The following is a 14,679-nucleotide window of genomic DNA, read 5'->3' on the forward strand; positions in this document are numbered from 1 at the left end:
GACGTTCATGGGGGGTTTCATTAGTTGCGGTGCAGAGGAGCGACCGAATGGAGTGAAGTGCATTGGGGAGGACCTCTTACCAGCGGGAGGCCGAAGATTTCTGGACCGTAGGGACAGCTGGACGGCCCTCCAGACCGTCCCATTCTCCCTCTCCACCTGCCCGTTTCCCCTGGGATTGTATTAGGTCGCCCTGCTCGAGGCAATGTCCCTGTTGAGCAGGTACTGGTGCAGCTCATGAATGAGGATCCCCAGTCGCTGTGGACGTAGGTGGGGAAACCGAACAGAGCAAAGATGGTGTTCAGGGCTATGATGACGGTGGCAGACATCATGTCGGCATGGGACGGCAAAGGGGAATCGGGAATATTAATCGACCACACTGAGAAAGTACGTGTTGCGGTTGGTGGAGGGGGGGGCCCTTTGAAATCCACGCTGAGATGTTCAAAGGGGCGGGAGGCCTTCACCAGGCGTGCACGGTCTGGCCGGTATAAGTGCGATTTACACTCCGCGCAGACCTGGCTGTCTCTGGTGATCGCCCTGACTTCCTCGATGAAGTAGGGGAGGTTGCGGGCCTTGATGAAATGGTAAAAACGTGTGACCCCTGGGTGACAGAGGTTGTCGTGCAGGGTCCGGAGTCGGTTCACTTGTGCGCTGGCACATGTACCTCGGGATAGGACATCGGGGGACTCGTTGAGCTTACCGGGGCGATACAAAATCTCGTAGTTGTAGGTGAAGAGCTCGATGCTCCAGCTCAAGATTTTATAGTTTTTTATCTTGCCCCGCTGTGTGTTATTGAACATGAAGGCAACCGACCGTTGGTCAGTGAGGAGAGTGAATCTCCTGCCGGCCAGGTAATGCCTCCAATGCCGCACAGCTTCAACGATGGCTTGGGCCTCTTTTTCGACGGAGGAGTACATAATTTCGGAGGCATGGAGGGTGCGGGAAAAGAATGCCACGAGTCTGCCAGCCTGATTTAGAGTGGCGGCAAGGGCGACATCTGAAGCGTCGCTTTCTACTTGAAAGGGCAGTGTCTCATCTACTGCGTGCATCCCGGCCTTGGCTATGTCTGCTCTGATACGGGCGAAGGCGTGTTGTGCCTCGGCCGCAAGGTAAAATTGAGTGGACTGTATGAGTGGGCGGGCCTTGTCCGCATAGTTTGGGACACACTGGGTGTAGTAGGAGAAGAACCCCAGGCAGCGTTTGAGGGCCCTGGGGCAGTGGGGGAGGGGAAGCTCCATGAGGGGGTGCATGTGGTCGGGATCGGGCCCCAGAAGTCCATTTTGGACTACATAGCCGAGGATGGCTAGGCGGGTCGTGCTGAACACACACTTCTCTTTATTATACGTAAGGTTGAGAAGAGTGGCGGTGCGGAAGAGTTTAGCGAGGTTGGCGTCGTGGTCCTGCTGATCATGGCCGCAGATGGTGACATTATCTAAGTACGGGAACGTGGCCTGCAAACCGTACTGGTCGACCATTCGGTCCATCTCCGTTTGAAATACCGAGGCCACAAATGAAGGCTCATCAGCCGATTCGCCAGAACCGGACTCGCCAGCCCCGTCTCGCTAACAAGGTCGAGCAGCACTTAACCGGCACTTGCACAGCCAACCCCCTCAGCTCTCAGCCATGACACCGAGACAACCAGCCCCAGATTCGGGATTTTTGGGTTGTGGGGGCGAAACCCGCCCAAACACGGGGAGAATGTGCGAAATCCACACGGACAGAGACCCAGAGCCGGGATCGAACCCGGGACGTCGGCGCCATGAAGCAGTAACGCTAACCCACTGTGCCACCCTGCTGTCCTGTTCCAGCCACTGATGAGGCCGCGTCTCGCAGCCAGCGCCGGGAACAGGGCGATGCGGCTGTGCATGCCCCCCAGCCTCAGAAGCCCCAGAGGACGCCCGCCAATGGCATCGAAGTCCATGGGACGAGGTAAGCAGTTGGCTGCCTCCACCTTTGATGTGCATCCTGGGGTCACATCGAGGTCACTGAGGGCACGGGGGAGGGGGGGGGAGGGTAGGTGGAGGTAAGGAGTGGAGTTTGCGTTGGAGGGGGAGAGGATTTTGAGGGAGGGTGAGGATAGTGGGGCACTGCTGTACACTTGGACGAGGAACATTAAAATACTCTCAACACAGGGTAGCACGGTGGCGCAGGATCAAACCGAGGACCCAGGTTCGATCCCGGCTCTGGGTTACTGTCCGTGTGGAGTTTGCACATTCTCCCCGTGTTTGCGTGGGTCTCACCTCCACAACCCAAAGATGTACAGGGTAGGTGGATTGGCCACGCTAAATTGCCCCTTAATTGAAAAAAATTAATTGGGTACTCTAAATTTATTTTTAAAAAATACCCCCAAAACAGTATGACGCTTCTGGCTCTTTATTCCGCAATGCGGGCCGACCACCAATCCCATGCCCCATTCCCCCCAGACATGTCCCCCCCCGCCCCCAACCGATGAATTGGCCCATCTCCTGGGTGATTGAAGGTTGGTCTGTGGTGCTGCCTCCCGCAGTATTCATGCACAGGGTCCATGCAACAAGCTGTGATTGGGATGCTGGGCAATGGGCCCCACATGCTACATGGCTGCCCGCCTACGGGGATCCACTTGGGATGTGTGAAGTGCTCACTTAACCACGATTGCCAATTCCCTATTAGCAATGACCTTCAACCACAAGGCCAGAGGCATCCGCGGTCAGTAGGCGGTTTGGGTGGGGGGGGGGGGGGGGGGGGGGCAGACAGGCAGGGGCTCGGGTTGCTGCTGGTAAGGCAACACGCAGTTCAGAACCCCTTAGTTGACCGCTGCACGTCTGCCCCCCCCCCCCCTACTGCCCACAGGGCCCGCTCCCCCTCAGCCCTGATACCCCAGCCCCCAATGGCTGCCCACCCCCAACCAGGGCTGCACGCCCTGATTGCCCCCCCTTCCCCGAGTACAGCGGCAGCATGCCCAGTACCCCGGGCTCATGGTCTGTGAGCGAAGATTGCTGTTCACCTCATTGGCTCCCTGCAGTAGCCCATCCACCAGGTTCACGTTTTTATAAAGGAGTTCTAATTGACGCTAGCGTGAGCACTTGCTGGGGAGGGGGGGGGGGGGGGGGGGGAGCACTGAATCACTGGAGGCCTCTGGATATGGGGTGGCCCCCGCTAATAGTATGGAAATAGGGCTTAAGTGGTGATAATTGGTTTCTCGCCACGCTATGGCGAGATTGCCTACGTGAGCGGGCCGGTTGCCTCGCAAGTGGTTTGGCCTGGCACCGTTCTCATTTTCCTCCTCTCCTGCTATTACTGGCCATGTTTCACTCAAACAAGAGCGCAATGAGGCCGGATAATCGTGCCTGAAGTGTGATTAGATAGCTGTGGGGAACTCGGCTAAAGAGCCGGGGAGAAACTCCCAGCCAAACCCGCCTGGGGCTGCTTTAGCACAGTGGGCTAAACAGCTGGCTTGTAATGCAGAACAAGGCCAGCAGCGCGGGTTCAATTCCCGTACCAGCCTCCTTCCTGGAGCTGAGGTGAGGTTATTGAGTGAGGAAGCTGGCGGTGGCCTTGTGAAACCAGCAGATTCTGGATGGGGTTGTGGCCCGCGAGCAGGGGTGGCATAGACGCTGCTTCTTTTCTTATGTCAGAGAAGAAAATGTATTGCTAAATGTTCAGATCAGTTAGTAAATGTCACGTTCTGCCTGCACGGTTACCTCTTCTGCTTTCTGGTTCACAGACGCCCACAGGGAGCTCCATCACGTCTGGTAGGAGCACACCCGGAGACACATTTGTGGGTGAGTGAACCGCCTGTAGAGACAGAGTCAGGGAGGAGGAGGGCGGGGTGGGGTGGGATCCTGGGAGGGAGAGGGAGAGTGGCTGCGGTGGGAGAGAGGAGTTAGACTGGTTGTCGTTTGCTGTGAGGGAGGGTGCGGGTGGGGGGTGGTGAGAGTTCACTGGTGGTCATTCACTGGGGGATGGGGAGAGGAGGCAATCTGTGGATCATTCCTTGGGGTGGGGGGGCATTGCGAGACAGACTGGCGTCATTCTCTGAGAGAGAGGGAGACAGACTGGGGACCATTCTCAGAGAGAGGGAGACAGACTGGGCGTCATGCTCTGAGAGAGAGGGAGACAGACTGGGGATCATTCCCTGAGAGAGAGGGAGACAGACTGGGGGTCATTCCCTGAGGGAGAGAGACAGACTGGGGATCATTCCCTGAGAGAGAGGGAGACAGACTGGGGGTCATTCCCTGAGGGAGAGAGACAGACTGGGGATCATTCCCTGAGGGAGAGAGACAGACTGGGGATCATTCCCTGAGGGTGAGAGACAGACTGGGCGTCAATCCCTGAGGGTGAGAGACAGACTGGGGGTCATTCCCTGAGGGTGAGAGACAGACTGGGGGTCATTCCCTGAGAGAGAGGGAGACAGACTGGGGATCATTCCCTGAGAGAGAGGGAGACAGACTGGGCGTCATTCCCTGAGAGAGAGGGAGACAGACTGGACGTCATTCCCTGAGAGAGAGGGAGACCGACTGGGCGTCATTCCCTGAAAGAGAGGGAGACAGACTGGGGATCATTCCCTGAGAGAGAGGGAGACAGACTGGGCGTCATTCCCTGAGAGAGAGGGAGACAGACTGGACGTCATTCCCTGAGAGAGAGGGAGACAGACTGGACGTCATTCCCTGAGAGAGAGGGAGACAGACTGGGCGTCATTCCCTGAGAGAGAGGGAGACAGACTGGGCGTCATTCCCTGAGGGTGAGAGACAGACTGCGGGTCATTCCCTGAGGGAGAGAGACAGACTGGGCGTCATTCCCTGAGGGAGACAGACTGGGCGTCATTCCCTGAGAGAGAGGGAGACAGACTGGGCGTCATTCCCTGAGGGTGAGAGACAGACTGCGGGTCATTCCCTGAGGGAGAGAGACAGACTGGGGGTCATTCCCTGAGGGATAGGGAGACAGACTGGGCGTCATTCCCTGAGGGAGAGGGAGACAGACTGGGCGTCATTCCCTGAGAGAGAGGGAGACAGACTGGGCGTCATTCCCTGAGGGTGAGAGACAGACTGCGGGTCATTCCCTGAGGGAGAGAGACAGACTGGGGGTCATTCCCTGAGGGATAGGGAGACTGGCTGGGCGTCATTCCCTGAGGGAGAGGGAGACAGACTGGGGTCATGCCCTGAGGGAAGGCAGACAGACCTGTAGTTATTCCCTGAGGAAGGGGCAGAGAGACTGGGGATCATTCGGGAGAGGGGAAACAGACTCGATTGGAGAGGGTGAAGGAAGTGAGAGTGTACAAATTTATCACAAAAACAGGAAGTTCTGGAAAAAACTGGGAGGTGAGGGGGGAATACCTGAAGTTACATTTGTGGGAATGTTAATTAATCTTTTTGGTTTAGGCTCGCCTTCATTAGGATCTGGAGACAGCTTCTCCTACAGGTGAGGGCTTGCAGGCTCTGTTTTTTACTCCCTTTGTCTCTCTATGTGCTCTGCTCCCTCTAACTGTGCCCCACTGTCTCGCTCTCTCTTGCCGTCTCTTTCTCGCTCTCTGTCTCCCCCTATATTTATCTCTCTTGATGTCTGACTCTATTGATGCGCCTCTCTCTAATTCTTTCCCTGTCTATTCCTCTGTGTATCTTGATGCACGATCAATTGCACGAAAGACTCAGATTGGTACAACCGTGGCTTTATTGCAGTCAGATACGTGGCCTCCTACTGCAGCTGGCAAAATGGCTGATCAGAGGAGGACACGCATATTTATACGGCTCCTTGTGGGCGGAGCCAGCCGGTAGGGGCGACCAGCGAACCTGTAGTACAGGTCCTACCTTACATCCCCATATACAGATGCACACAGTGGTTCACCACATTTACCCCCTGTTAAAAATGAGTCCGGCGGGGGTGGTGTGGAACTATATACAGTGTTGCAAATTCTTTACAGTGGGGAGGGAAAAAAATGTCCATTTTGACGGTCCGGTGCCCATCAGAGGTTCAGTCGATCCGGTGCTTTGATGATTCGCTGGGAGCGACGTAACGGTGGCGGCGATGGTGGTGCAGGCGGTGTTGGGGCTGGCCAGTAGTCGGATGACCCTGGGAGCGTGCCGAAATCTTCATCGTCCTCTTGCGTGGGCAGGGGAAGGAGGGATGGACCTGGTGGGGCTAATGTTGGTAGCGCCGGAGGAGGGGAGGGTGGTGCGTGGGTGGGGAAGTGTGTTGGAGTGGAACCTGACGGTGCCAGGTCCCTGAGGGAGACAGTATCTTGGCGGCCGTCGGGGATCTCCACGTAGGCATACTGGGAGTTTGCGTGGAGCAAGTGTACCCTGTCCACCAAGGAGTCCGCCTTGTGGAATCGGATTTGCCTACGGAGCAGGACCGGTCCTGGAGCTGCGAGCGAAGTCGGGAGCGACACCCCGGATGTGGACTTCCTGGGGAAGGTAAAAAGATGTTCATGGGGTGTGTTATTTGTGGCGGTGCACAGTAGTGACCGGATGGAGTGCAGTATCAGGGAGGACCTCCTGCCAGCGAGAGGCTTGGAGGTTCCTGGACCGTAGGGCCAGCTGGACGGCCCTCCAAACCGTCCCGTTCTCCCTCTCTACCGGCCCGTTCCCCGGGGGTTGTAGCTGGTCGTCCTGCTGGAGGCGATACCCCTGCTGAGCAGGAACTGACGCAGCTCATCGCTCATGAATGAGGATCCCCTGTCACTGTGGATGTGGAACAGAGCGAAGATTGTGTTGAGGGCCTTGATGCTGGTGGCAGACGTCATATCGGGGCATGGGATGGGGAAGGGGAATCTGGAGAATTCATCGACCACACTGAGGATGTAGGTGTTGCGGTCGGTGGAGGGGAGGGGCCCTTTTGAAATCCACGCTGAAGCGTTCAAAGGGTCGGGAGGCTTTCACTAGGCACGCGCGGTCCAACCGGTAGAAGTGCGGCTTGTACTCCGCACAGACCTGGCAGTCTCTGGTGACTGTCCGTACTTCCTCGATGGAGTAGGGCAGGTTGTGAGCTTTGACGAGGTGGTACAGTTGTGTGACCCCCGGGTGACAAAGGCTGTCGTGCAGGGCCCGGAGTTGGTCTACTTGTGCGCTGGCACATGTACCTCGGGAGAGGGCGTCTGGGGGCTCGTTGAGTTTGCCGGGGCGATAAAAATCTCGTAATTATAGGTGGAGAGCTCGATTTTCCACCGCAAGATTTTATCATTTTTGATCTGGCCCCGCTGCGCGTTGTTGAACATGAAGGCTACCCACCGTTGATCAGTGAGGAGAGTGAATCTCCTGCCGGCCAAGTAATGCCTCCAATGCCGCACAGCTTCAACGATAGCTTGGGCCTCTTTTAGACGGATGAGTGCCGAATTTCAGAGGCATGGAGGGTGCGGGAAAAGAATGCCACGAGTCTGCCAGCCTGATTTAGAGTGGCGGCAAGGGCGACATCTGAAGCGTAGCTTTCTACTTGAAAGGGCAGTGTCTTGTCTACTGCGTGCATCCCGGCCTTGGCTATGTCTGCTCTGATACGGGCGAAGGCGTGTTGTGCCTCGGCCGCGAGGGGAAAATTGAGTGGACTGTATGAGTGGCCGAGCCTTGTCCACATAGTTTGGGACACACTGGGTGTAGTAGGAGAAGAACCTCAGGCAGCGTTTGAGGGCCTTGGGGCAGTGTGGGAGGGGAAGCTCCATGAGGGGACGCATGCGGTCGGGATCGGGCCCCAGAAGTCCGTTTTGGACTACACAGTCGAGGATGGCTAGGCGGGTTGTGCTGAACACACACTTCTCTTTATTATACGTAAGGTTGGGAAGAGTGGCGGTGCGGAAGAGTTTAGCGTGGTTGGCGTCGTGGTCCTGCTGATCATGGCCGCAGATGGTGACATTATCTAAGTACGGGAACGTGGCCTGCAAACCGTACTTGTCGACCATTCGGTCCATCTCCGTTTGAAATACCGAGGCCACAAATGAAGGCTCATCAGCCGATTCGCCAGAACCGGACTCGCCAGCCCCCCTCGCTAACAAGGTCGAGCAGCACTTAACCGGCACTTGCACAGCCAACCCCCTCAGCTCTCAGCCATGACACCGAGACAACCAGCCCCAGATTCGGGATTTTTGGGTTGTGGGGGCGAAACCCGCCCAAACACGGGGAGAATGTGCAAACTCCACACGGACAGAGACCCAGAGCCGGGATCGAACCCGGGACGTCGGCGCCATGAAGCAGTAATGCTAACCCACTGTGCCACCGTGCTGTCCTGTTCCAGCCACTGATGAGGCCGCGTCTCGCAGCCAGCGCCGGGAACAGGGCGATGCGGCTGTGCATGCCCCCCAGCCTCAGAAGCCCCAGAGGACGCCCGCCAATGGCATCGAAGTCCATGGGACGAGGTAAGCAGTTGGCTGCCTCCAACTTTGATGTGCATCCTGGGGTCACATCGAGGTCACTGAGGGCACGGGGGGGGGGGGGGGAGGGTAGGTGGAGGTAAGGAGTGGAGTTTGCGTTGGAGGGGGAGAGGATTTTGAGGGAAGGTGAGGATAGTGGGGCACTGCTGTACACTTGGACGAGGAACATTAAAATACTCTCAACACGGGGCAGCACGGTGGCGCAGGATCAAACCGAGGTCCCAGGTTCGATACCGGCTCTGGGTTACTGTCCGTGTGGAGTTTGCACATTCTCCCCGTGTTTGCGTGGGTCTCACCCCCACAACCCAAAGATGTACAGGGTAGGTGGATTGGCCACACTAAATTGCCCCTTAATTGGAAAAAATTAATTGGGTACTCTAAATTTATTTTTAAAAAATACCCCCTCTTTATTCCGCAATGCGGGCCGACCACCAATCGCATGCCCCATCCCCCCAGACATGTCCCCCCCCCCCTGGAGACAGGCAGGGGCTCGGGTTGCTGCCGGTAAGGCAACACGCAGTTCAGGGGTTGGCATGGCAGACATCTGCACGCCTGCCCCCCCCCCCCCCCCCCCCCCCCCCCACCATTATCTAAGTACGGAAACGTGGCGTGCAAACCGTACTGGTCGACCATTTGGTCCATCTCCGTTTGAAATACCGAGGCCCCGTTTGTGACGCCGAAGGGGGTACGCTTCGAGCTGCGTGTACCGATTGATGGTCTGGCTGTAGTCCACGACCATTCTGTGTTTCTCCCCCGTTTTTACTACCACCACTTGGGCTCTCCAGGGGCTATTGCTGGCCTTGATGATACCCTCCCAAAGCAGCCGCTGGACTTCGGACCTGATGAAGGTCTTGTCCTGGGTGCTGTACCGTCTGCTCCTGGTGGCGACGGGCTTGCAATCCGAGGTTAGATTGGCAAAGAGGGAGGGCGAGGCAACCTTGAGGGCCGCGAGGCCGCAAACAGTGAGTGGTGTTTGGGCCCGCCGAATTTGAGGGTGAGGCTCTGGAGATTGCACTGGAAATCCAGGCCCAGCAATAGTGCAGCGCAGAGGTTGGGGAGGTCGTAGAGATGGAAACTGCTGAATTCTATGCCCTGGACAGCGAGAGTGACCGTGCAGAACCCTCGGATCGGGACGGAATGGCATCCGGAGGCCAGGGAGATCCTTTGATTGGCGGGGTGGACCACAAGGGAGCAGTGCCTTACCGTATCCGGGTGTATGAAGCTTTCGGTGCTCCCGGAGTCCAGCAGGCAAGAGGTCACGTGGCCGTTGATTTTCACCATTTCGAAGCAGTAGCCAGGTTGTGTGGACTGGTCCAGTGTCATCGAGGCGAGCTGCGGGTGGTCGTCTGAGGATTCGGATGGAGAGCGTCGGCGACCCAGATCGTGATGTGTAGTTGGCGTTCCAGCCCCGTGGGGAAGACAAGATGGCGGCGTCCGGAGGTCCTGTGGGGAACAAAATGGCGGCGCACATTGTGGGGGCGGGACAAGATGGCGGTGCCCACAGGGCACACGTTGGTGGTGCTGGGCAAGATGGCGGCGCCCATGGGCCGCACGTGGACTATGGGGGGAAGATGGCGGCGACCTCTGGCCGCACGTGGCCCTGGGAGGAGAAGATGGCGGCGCCCATTGTGCGTTCGGCAGGGAGGACGGGACGATTGCGGGCGCGATAACGGCGACTGCGCAGGCCTGGCACACAGCTGCGAAGTGGCCCTTTTTACCGCAGGACTTGCAAGTGGTGGCGCGGGCCGGGCAGCGTTGGCGGCGGTGCTTCTGCTGACCACAGAAGTAGCAGCAGGGACCCCCGGGGTGCGCGGATTGGCGCAGGCGTATTGACTAGGCAGCGCCCCAGCTGGGAGGGGTCGTTTGTGGGGTCCAGGAGGGGTAGGACGTGTGGGCCGCGCTGCGAGCGGGGTAGGCCTGGACGTTACGAGATGCGACCGTCATGGAGAGCGCTAAGGTTTTTGTCTCCGTTAGGTTGAGCATGGCCCCTTCCAGCAGTCGTCGGATGGGGTCTGACACAATCCCTGTTACGAACGCGTCACGCATGAGGAGATTAGAATGTTTGGTGGCCGTAACGGCCTGACGGTCACAGCCCTGTACGAGTGGGATTAGGGCCCGCCAGAAGTCTTCGATGGACTCACCAGGGAGTTGAGAGCGGGTGGCTAGTACGTGCCTGGCGAAGATCGTGTTTGCTTTCTGCGCATAGTTTTCTTTTAGGAGTGCCATCGCTTCCGTGTAACTCGGGGCGTCCTGGATCAATCGGAACACAATGGGAGCAACCTGGAGTACAAGACCTGTATCTTCTGAGCTTACGTCAGCGCGCAGGTCGCAGCATTGATGTAAGCCTCAAAACAAGCTAGCCAGGGATTAAAGTCCTTTCTGGCGTCGGGTGAGTGCGGATCCAGCTGCAGGCGATCTGGTTTGATTCTGATATCCATTTCTTAGAAAATCTGACTGCAATAAATTGATGCACGATCACTTGCATGAAAGACTCAGATTGGTACAACCGTGGCTTTATTGCAGTCAGATACGTGGCCTCCTACTGCAGCTGGTGAAATGGCAGATCAGAGGAGGACACACATATTTGCGGCTCCTTGTGGGCGGAGCCAGCCGGCAGGGGCTACCGGCGAACCTGTAGTACAGGTCCTACCTTACATCCCCTAATACAGGTGCACACAGTGGTTCACCACATCTTTCTTTCTCTGTCTCTTTATCTCTTTAGCTCTCTGGCATTCTCTCTCTCTCTCTCTCTCTCTCTCTATCCCTTTCTTATCACTCTCTCTTTCTCTGTATCCCTCTGTCTCTCTCTCTCTCTCTCTCTCTGCCCCTCTATCTTTATATCTCTCTATACCTCTCATGCCATCTCTCATTCTGTCTTATTGTCTTTCTCATCCTTCCCTGCCCCTTCCTCTGTGTCTCTTTCTCTCTCTGTCCCCCTCTTTCTGGCTATCTGGCTCTCACTGTCTCTTGTCTCACTTCCTCTCTCGCTCTCTATCTCTTGCTGTCTCAACAACAATGACCTATGTTATATTACGAGACAAAGGATGACACCGAGCCACGTAAGGAGATATTTCCGAGTGCTTGATTAACGCTGTAGTTTAAAGGAGGAAAGCGAAGGAGGGATCCAGAGAGCGGTTTAGGGAGAGAATTCCGGAACACGGGGTCAAGGCAGGTGTAGGACACTAACACCAATGGTCGAGCAATTAGAATCACTGTGACGCTCAAGAGGTTGGAATTAAAAGAGCACAGAGATCTCGGAGATTCATGGGATTGGAGGAGATGCCAATCTTTGGGCAGCACGGTAGCACAAGTGATTAGCACTGTGGCTTCACAGCACCAGGGTCCCAGGTTCGATTCCCGGCTTGGGTCACTGTCTGTGTGGAATCTGCACGTTCTCCCCGTGTCTGCGTGGGTTTCCTTGGGTGCTCCGGTTTCCTCCCACAGTCCAAAGATGTGCTGGTTAGGTGGATTGGCCATGCTAAATTGCCCTTAGTGTCCAAAAAAGGTTAAGAGGGGTTATAGGGTTACGGGGATAAACTGGAAGTGAGGGCTTAAGTGGGTCGGTGCAGACTCGATGGGCCGAATGGCCTCCTTCTGCACTGTATGTTCTATGCCAGAGATAGGGAGGGGAGGGCAGGATCATGGAGGGTTTTAACAAAACAAGGGTGAGAGCTTTAAAATCAAGGTGTCGCTTGACCGGGAGCCATTGTAGGTCAACGAACACAGTCGGGTGACATGGCAACAGAACCTGCTGTGAATTAAGACTTTGGGCAGCAGAGGGATGAGCAGAAGCTTCCTGGGGGCGGATGGGGGGGAGGGGGGGGGGGGGGGGGGGGGGGGGGGGGGGGGGGGTGGGGGGGGGGGGGGAGGGGGGGGGGGGGGGGGGGGGAGAGAGAGAGCGGCCAGGAGTGACTTGGAATAGCCAAGTCTGGGTGGGTGACAGAGGCAAGGACGAAGACTTCAGCAACAGATCAGCTGAGACAAGGTTGGAGTCGAGCGATGTTACGGAGGTGGAAAGAAACCACCCTGGCGATGGCACGGATATGAGGTCGGATGTTCACCTTGGTGTCAGCTGTGATACCAAGATTGTGAACAGACTGGCTTAATCCTGGATTCTGCCCAAGGAGAGGGGTGGAGTCAGTAGCTGGAGAACTGAGTTTGGAGCAGAGGCCAAAAACAGAATGGGTGGGATTTTCCAGCTGCCTCCCCCCCCACATGTGGTGTTTTCCGGCTGCAGGGACGGAGAAGTGGAGAATCCAGCCCATAGCCTCCTTCACAGACTAACTCAACATTCATCAAATATATTTTTAAAAAATTAACATCCATCATTCTCACAATGGCCGAACCAATTGTCCGCCATACAGTTTTCGGGCCTGAGTCTCCTGGACTTGAGGGAGCGCAGCTGAGAGCCATACCAGGGTGAGAGAAAGGGCTGTGCTTTTATTGGGCTCCAAAGGACATCGGAGATGGTGATGAAGGCCCGGTTGACTAAACCAACCGTGGCAGAAACATTATGGACAATGGACAACCAACGACAGAAGGTCTCGTGAGGACCCCCGAAGGGTGTCGGGGTAGGGAACCGGGAAGGCAGAGACTGCAAATGGAGGCACGGCGGTAAGACAGAGTATGAGCCGAGGAGAAAATGAGTTAAATAGAAATAGCAACAGCGGAGATCAGTCAACAGTCTCGGATTCGGAGTGGCAGACAAAACGCACAGGTGGGGTGAGAGGGGTTTTGGAGGTGGGGGTGCCGGTTGAATAGACCTGGCTGCGTAAAGACGAGGATACGTGAAAACATGATGGCAGCCAAACAGGAGCTAGGAAACTGATGGCGGATGGGGGCCCAGAGGTCCCGTGATGGAGTAACAATGTCTTCCGAGGAAGGGTTGGGATCTGCCTGAAGCCCCGACAAGCTGTTGTTTCGGGTTTGGAGGTGGCCAATGCCAGCGAGGTGGAAAATCCAGGCAGCTGGCGTATCGGAGAACTCAGCGGCGGAGGTACTTTTGTAGAAATGATCCAGCCCCGCAGAGAAGGCCGGGGGCCATTGTTGAAGGGTGAAGGTGGGAAACAGATGCTTTTAAGGCCTCTGACTGGAAAGAGACATTGATATTACTGCCTTCCTTGCAGATCGGCTTCTAGAACCCCGACCCTGCTGACCATCCCAGTGAGCAGCAGAGAGCAGAACTCCTCCCCGGGGCAGCTCCGTGGAGAAACCGGGCTCCCCCCTCAGAGCACCAGGCATTTCCCGCTGTCGATTTACAACAACACTCTGCGGCTTATCGGTAAGGCACTCTCCGATTCTGGCACCATTGCGTCGCACCCCTCCACCTCATCCTCTTGGAAGACTACTTGCCAGGAAGTGGGAAAGGGGCATGGAGAAGGCTCCTGGCCCTCTGTAGCTCGACACGAGAGAGCTCGGCAGCCACCAACCTCACTGCTGCTGATCTCACATCCTGCCGTCTGTAGCGCCTGAGCACACATTTCACTGCTCCCAGTCCCCCACGTGCATCACAAGGGTGGGACCCTCTGCCGCCCCCTCCACACATCCTGCCCGCAGGGGAGTTCACAGTTCACATATCAACATTCGCCGTGCTGGCCAACCACTCGCCTTGTATAATTTCATATTTCTATGGCCATGCCTGAGTGTTTTTAGGGCCCCCCCATCAACCCCTCCGACACCCCCACCTTGGCTGCTCCTAACCTCATTTCTCTCCCCCCCCCCCCCCTTTTTTCCACTCATCTTTTTTTTTAACAAACAATTTTATTGAGGTATTTTTTGGCATTGTAAACAGTTACAGATAACAGAAATATGCAACATCAACGGAAAACCAGTACTTCAATCAAACCATAATGCACATACCCGCTCCTCTCCCAGAGACACTACCCGCCTATTTATCCCTCCTACTCTACTCTAATCTCCCCCCCCCCTCACCTCCGCCCCGCTGACGTTCACTCTCCCGCGAAGCAAACCCTAGTACAGATCCCCTCAAGGCGAACTTAATTTTTTCCATACCCAGAAAGCTTGACATGTCCGAAAGCCATAGTTAGGTCTTCGGGGGTTTTGAGTCCCTCCACGCCAACAGTATTCGCCGCCGGGCTATCAGGGAAGCAAAGGCCAGAACATCGGCCTCTTTCTCCCCCTGGACTCCCGGGTCTTCCGAAACCCCAAAAATTGCCACCCCTGGACTCATCACCACCCTTTTGTTCAGCACCCGGGACATGACCCCCGCAAATCCCTCCCAGTACCCCCTAAGCTTAGGGCATGCCCAAAACATGTGAACGTGGTTCGCTGGTCCTCCGACCGCCTTCAGAGCCCGCAAATGCCCGAACACACGTGCCCTTTTAACTGGC

General features: G+C 56.4%; 1 protein-coding gene across 3 annotated transcripts in view; it reads left to right on the top strand.

Annotated features, from left to right (window-relative positions):
- LOC119951740 (RING finger protein 212B-like) overlaps positions 1-14,679 on the top strand; it is a 108,782-nt gene that overhangs the window by 34,979 nt on the left and 59,124 nt on the right. For all 3 annotated transcript variants that reach the window (XM_038775049.1, XM_038775051.1, XM_038775050.1), the window contains exons 8-10: positions 3,701-3,758; positions 5,355-5,394; positions 13,456-13,610. In XM_038775049.1, coding sequence (XP_038630977.1) covers positions 3,701-3,758; positions 5,355-5,394; positions 13,456-13,610 — 253 coding nt within the window. The remainder of the gene's footprint in view (positions 1-3,700; positions 3,759-5,354; positions 5,395-13,455; positions 13,611-14,679) is intronic.

This window comes from Scyliorhinus canicula, chromosome 17 (genome assembly GCF_902713615.1).
Source record: "Scyliorhinus canicula chromosome 17, sScyCan1.1, whole genome shotgun sequence".
Taxonomy (NCBI): domain Eukaryota; kingdom Metazoa; phylum Chordata; class Chondrichthyes; order Carcharhiniformes; family Scyliorhinidae; genus Scyliorhinus; species Scyliorhinus canicula.